The sequence below is a fragment of the Sinocyclocheilus rhinocerous genome, unplaced genomic scaffold (assembly GCF_001515625.1).
Source record: "Sinocyclocheilus rhinocerous isolate Xijiao unplaced genomic scaffold, SAMN03320098_v1.1 scaffold2003, whole genome shotgun sequence".
NCBI lineage: Eukaryota > Metazoa > Chordata > Actinopteri > Cypriniformes > Cyprinidae > Sinocyclocheilus > Sinocyclocheilus rhinocerous.
The window spans coordinates 4113-9539 of NW_015635525.1; the positions used below are offsets into that span (position 1 = coordinate 4113).

The window sequence follows — 5427 nt, forward strand, 5'->3', positions numbered from 1 at the left end:
GTGCTGACTTTCTCACTTATAGTGTGGTTTGGCAGCTCCACAGTTCAGCAGAGAAGTCAGATTAGTAACATAACTCGGGTTGCTTCGAAAATTATTGGTTGTGATCTTCCCACTATTGATGAGATCTATGTTTCACTTTTGCAGAAAAAAGGTTTAACAATCCTGAAAGATCCCTTACATCCAGCCAGACACCTCTTTACGCCTCTTCCTTCAGGCAGACGCCTTAGAGCAATTAAAACTAAGTCTACACGTTTTTTGAACAGCACTTATTGTAGGATTGTTCATGCTCTTAATTCCTCTGGTGTCTATGCATCTGTATTTCACTCCTTATAATTGATAGGACATAGATAGTTGTGTATGTGTATGTATTTATATATTGTATGTATTTTAATGTTTGTTATTATTGTTGATGAGCTCACCAAGACAAATTCCAAACAACTAGGGTGTTTGGCAATAAATAAATAAATAAATAAAAGGCAAATATAACAATCATCCTTTTTGATATGGATAAATAATATGTTATGTGATGTTGTAGCCCCTGTATAAATGTTATTGGGTAATTTGTAGCGCGATGTTTGATAATATAGAAGTGGATGATGGCAGATTGTGAGCCCCGTAGAATCCGGTGCGGTTAATAATTCTACATTGAAATCTCCCGGATTTTGGTGCGTTCAAGATAATATAATGGCCCATCCATTGGAATTCAGTGTTTATGTGTTATATTGATGTTCTGATGTGTTTTATGCAAGTTTATATGAAGGCTTTTTACATTCAGAGGGTATGTGTTAATGTATTATGTACTAAAAAAAAAGTATGCACTAAAAATGCTAATTAGCACAGCATTATCATATATGTGAATATCGTGTCTATATATTGAGTGACAAAAGCACTCCAATTGTATTTTACAACCAATTTGAGTTAATGTTTGAAAGATTTGTTGAGTTTAGTTGAGTATTATAGTCATATAAATTGTCTGATATTTGTGATCCTGTTTGTATAAACGGGTCAGGTTTTTTTTTTTTTTTTTTTGAGCCTGGAATAAGCTGTGATCTCGAGATGGCAAGACACCCAGCCAGAGAACCCTATAAGCAAAGACAAGAAGAGGACATTTTGCTATTCATCACGTGATCTGTGCCTTAATTGCTATTACCAGAGGAACTCATCCATTCCTTGTGGTATTTCTCATCAATTACTTCAACACTGAATATTGCACAGAACTGTTTGTTGCCTTATTGAACATTGCACCATATACAATTGCACTACTACTGTACTTTTGCATTTATTGGATTCATCAATTGGATTTGAAGAACTTTTTCTTTACACATGTACATGCACACTTGCTCCATGGACTGAGAACTGTTCATCTACAGTGCATTACTGTTGAGTTTTCTGTATTTCAGTTAAAGTGTTATTTGTTGCAAGCAATCTGAACTGTGTTTCATGTTGGGGGTTAACGGTTCAAATTCAACCAAGTAAAAAACAAAGCAAAACAAAACAAAACGTTTTAAAACTAAAAAAAAAAAAAGATAAAAAAATAGCAGAGGTTAAAATATACAGGCATTAAACTAAAATTGAATCTAAAGAAATTAGAAAACTACTGCACTATATTTTGCTTATTTAAAATTGCATCATGTTATTAGGATGCCATCCAATACACTTTATAAGGTCTGTGGAACTTTATCCATTATCAACTAGCACACGTCCTCATTTCCATGCTCTTGGCCTTTAACTGAAGCATCTAAAAGATGATGAAAGTCACCGGTCTTTTGACACACCCTCATATGTTAATGACAAGAAGCTAATAGCGTAATCTAGTGGGTTGAGTCTCTGACTCTATAAAATCTCTACACAGTACAGATCATTACCATCATCCTCATTTCCAACGACACAAGAAAGACAACAACAGATCACTGAGAAAAAAGTGAAAATGTCTGAAGATACAACTATTGAAGAAATTATGTTTGATATAAAAGGGGTTTACAAGAAAAACGAAGGTAATGTTTTCACTTTAAATTTACGCTTCTTTTTTTACACAAATACAATTTTATTGAAATAAAATTAGAGTGAAAATAAACAAATAAAACAAATAAATAAATTACTTGTAATTTTTTAAAAATCAGTATAACCCAATTTGAAGACTGTAATAACAGTTGTCAGTAACCTTTTTGTGGCATTTTTTCTCTTAGTTTATCATTGGGCAATAGCCCTGAATCCATGTATCATTCGATCATTCGTTTTTTTATTTAATATTGAAAGTAGAAAAATGAGAAAACGGCTCCTTTTTCGTTTTTTCGTTTTTCTCCAAAAAACGAGAAACGAGAATTCAGCTTAAATTTTCGTTTTTCGTTCTTGGGTGGAAAAATGAATAAACAGCTTGAATATTCGACTTCTACACGTGGGTGGGAATTAAACGCCCCTTTCTGCTGATTGGTCAGCCGAAGATCAAACCGTGCCGGGCACGCACTGCAACGCAAGATTTTCATAAAATATAATAACTTGCCATTTCCATTTGTTTCTCACCTAACCCTCAGTATACCTTCAGAATGCACAGGAAATAAGCAGCAGTCATATTTAAAGCAGTTTAAATTAATATTGAGTACTGATTGATGTTCACTTGGATTATTTTCCCCCATCGAGGGGAAATAACTTAATACTCTCATTTATAGTCATATGGTAAAATGTATATTCTTAATTGTGTAACGTTATGTTCAAAATAACTACAAAGTGTCATGCCTTTGAAAAAATAAAGAAAACAACAGAATGCGCTGCTTTAGCGTGTCTCGGACTCCTTGAGCATCTTTCTGGCGCATGCCACAAACATCAACCACAGCGAATACTCGTCTTTTAAAAGGCTTCATTTAGATTATTTGACGTTAAATGCATCATATAAGTCACTTTGGAATAAATCACAGTAGGCCTATGTATCATGATAAAAAAAAGCGACTTTACAGTCTGGAAATACTTTAGGCTATAACAAATTATTTCTCGGACCCCCTATCACTTTAAGAACCGCTGGTCTACACAGAAGAAAGACCTGTCTAGACTCTGCCACGGTACGAGTTGTGTCGAGCTATTCATTAGCCTGTTTGATGAGAAAAATATGAAATGTAGTTGCAATAAAATGGGTTATTAATCCGTACAACTGCAGCAGTGGAGGACTATTATTCTGCTTCCATTGTACTTACTGACGTACACCTCTGCATGCAGACACCCAACTGTGCAAATTCATTTATAGATTTATAATACTTATAGATATTTTACATAAAACCCAGTCCTGAACCTGAAGAGCCATGTTCTGCGGAGTTCAGCTCCAACCAGTTCCAACACACTTGCTTGGACATTGCTACTGATCCTGAAGACCTTGCTTAGCTTAGGTGTGTTTATTTGGGGTAGCTAAACTTTGCAGGACACTGGCCCTCCAGGAGCAGGACTGAGAGCCCTGACATTAGCTCTTTACATTCATTGCATGTGATTTATCAACACCTAGTACATCTTAAAATATAGAGCTCATGAAAAATAAAAGTTCCAGATGGACAAACATTAAATGCATAAACCAGTGTGAATAAACAATATCTTAAAAGAAACTTGGAGATAGTTTGAAAAAGCCAGAATGGGAAGTTTTAAGTAGTTGTACAGCTTGAAGTGTGAAGCTTGTTCTTGTACACAGATATGGCATATTCATGGCAGTACACATGAAATTCATGTATTTATTTGTCATTTAAACTGATGTAAACAGGAAAAAAGTAGACTTAATTTTTTTTAATCCTGTCGCCCCCTCTAGTGGACATTAAGTATTAAGGCCTTCATTGCTCAGATAACGAAAGTCAATAGGATTTTTTGGGAAGGTAAGTCCGACCAGTTAGAAAAGATACAGCAACACGAGTCAGACGAGTCTGAAGGTCTGAGCTGAATTTGGTGAAACATTAAAGTTCTAGTCGGTGTCAATTACTCTCATAAATAATAATAATAATGTTTAAATACGGTATATGTAGGCTTTCTCAAGCCCAACAAAGAAGACTAAGAAGAGAAACATCAACCAATTTAGTATGTAATAAAACTATTAAAATTCTAAGGCATGAAAAATAGGGATTTTATTTGCCCTTAACCCTGTTATTTTTTTGTCAGTATTAAGGTGCGTTCACTGATTCTACCTTCTCTCTTTTCTCATTCTTTTCTTTTGAACTGAGTTAGCAACACATGCTTACATTCATAAATTTAAACTTTATTTCTAATTAATTTCATGAATTTAACTTTATTCATTTTCACAATTATTTATTCATGTCACACACACCTACCTAGTGCCTTTTGACTTAAATAAAAGACGAGACTGGTAAATGTTACGGACATATTATCATGGAACTGTTCAGTCTATTATTGATTTTTATTTCCACTTCACTTTTATCCAAAGAGACGGAACTATTTGCACTGTATTTATCAATGGGACAATATTCATACAATACTAGGCTACCTAGAAATAATCTGTCAGCATACTGTAACTCGCATTAAAGGGGTCACTTGCAAGTCGCAGCAGCACGAATTATGTGCCCAGCAAAATCTGATTAAAATATTATGCGTAATTAACAGTGAGTGGTGGTTTCAGACATTATAGTGCCGCACTCGTACTGACTCTTATTCTGCCTGAAAGAATGAAAAGACCGTACTGAAGGCGGAGCGATTCGACCAATCAGATGAAAGGAGCATTTCAGCGCCGCCCACACGTGCGAATGAAATATTGAAACCATAAACCGAATTTTAAACCCCAAACGAAAAATGTTAAACTAAACGGAAAAACGAATAAACGAGCCGTTTTTCCATTTCTCGTTATTGCATTCCAAATAGGAGATGAAATGATCAAAACGTACACGGACCCCAGCTCTTCTCCCATCATGTGTCCTGATCTCATAATATTTAAACCAGTGAAACACCCAAAATGAAACACTGCACAAGATGCTAGGGTTAACATGGAGTGCCGTCACTCTGATATACCTGCTTGATTGCCACGGCTCATGTGCCTGGAATGTGTCGCTAAAATGCAAGGAGGACACAACCGCATTCCTTATGGAATTACAGAAAGAGACCCCAAGCAAATACGCAGTCTTGAGTAAATAATCATGCCAGATTTCACTAAAGCATACTTTTATCATGTTTTGTAGTTGTGTTTCAGTTTTTATTCCAACTTTTTATTTAACAATATTAACAATATTTGAAATATTGTTTAAAATATTTTATAGCTGTTTATTTATTTTTAATATTGTGTATATAATATTATTTTATTAAATTGTTTGTTTATATATATACAGTAGTCAACATTTGAAGTGGATCAAAAAAGTTCCTCAAAGTTGTCCTAAGACAAGAACGGATATTGTTTTTGTTTTAGGACAACTTTGATGAAAGTTTTTGATCCACTTCAAATGTTGACTACTGTAT

General features: G+C 34.5%; 1 protein-coding gene across 1 annotated transcript in view; it reads left to right on the top strand.

The window, feature by feature from the left end:
* Positions 1 to 1889: 1889 nt before the first annotated feature.
* Positions 1890 to 5427, top strand: part of LOC107747077 (deoxynucleoside triphosphate triphosphohydrolase SAMHD1-like) — an 11381-nt gene continuing 7843 nt past the window's right edge. Inside the window, exon 1 of the mRNA XM_016561502.1 lies at positions 1890 to 1994. Within this exon, the coding sequence (XP_016416988.1) occupies positions 1928 to 1994 (67 nt within the window). The 5' untranslated portion in view covers positions 1890 to 1927. The remainder of the gene's footprint in view (positions 1995 to 5427) is intronic.